The sequence below is a fragment of the Fulmarus glacialis genome, unplaced genomic scaffold (assembly GCF_000690835.1).
Source record: "Fulmarus glacialis isolate BGI_N327 unplaced genomic scaffold, ASM69083v1 scaffold22499, whole genome shotgun sequence".
Lineage (NCBI taxonomy): Eukaryota > Metazoa > Chordata > Aves > Procellariiformes > Procellariidae > Fulmarus > Fulmarus glacialis.
This window is the reverse complement of record NW_009232899.1, coordinates 3,090-3,426: the sequence shown is the minus strand read 5'-3', so window position 1 is coordinate 3,426 and position 337 is coordinate 3,090. Positions and strand designations below refer to the sequence as shown.

Sequence of the window (337 nt, the reverse complement as noted above, 5' to 3'; positions counted from 1 at the left end):
CAGCGTGTTCCCCAGCCTGAACATGGCAGTGAAGAGACGGGAGCAAACGCTGCAGGACTACAAGCGCCTGCAGTCCAAGGTGGAGAAATACGAGGAGAAGGAGAGGACCGGCCCCGTCCTCGCCAAGCTGCACCAGGTACCGAGATGCTCACGGACCCAAATCCCTAGCAGGATCAGTGGGAAAGCCCCAGGGTTGTGTCCCAGGGCTTGGGAAGAGCTGGGAAGAGCTTTTCCCTTGGTGTTTGACATCCATGCCAAGCCCCCATAAATATAACATTTTGGAAGGATGTCTTTTATCGATGTAAAATTGCCACGTAGGGCACTTGATAACAAAAAA

The 337-nt window shown here is 53.1% G+C and overlaps 1 protein-coding gene across 1 annotated transcript in view; it reads left to right on the top strand.

The window, feature by feature from the left end:
* Positions 1-337, top strand: part of BIN3 (bridging integrator 3) — a gene marked incomplete at both ends in the record, with an annotated part of 24,359 nt that overhangs the window by 21,969 nt on the left and 2,053 nt on the right. The window contains 1 exon segment of the mRNA XM_009585131.1: positions 4-136. Coding sequence (XP_009583426.1) covers positions 4-136 — 133 coding nt within the window.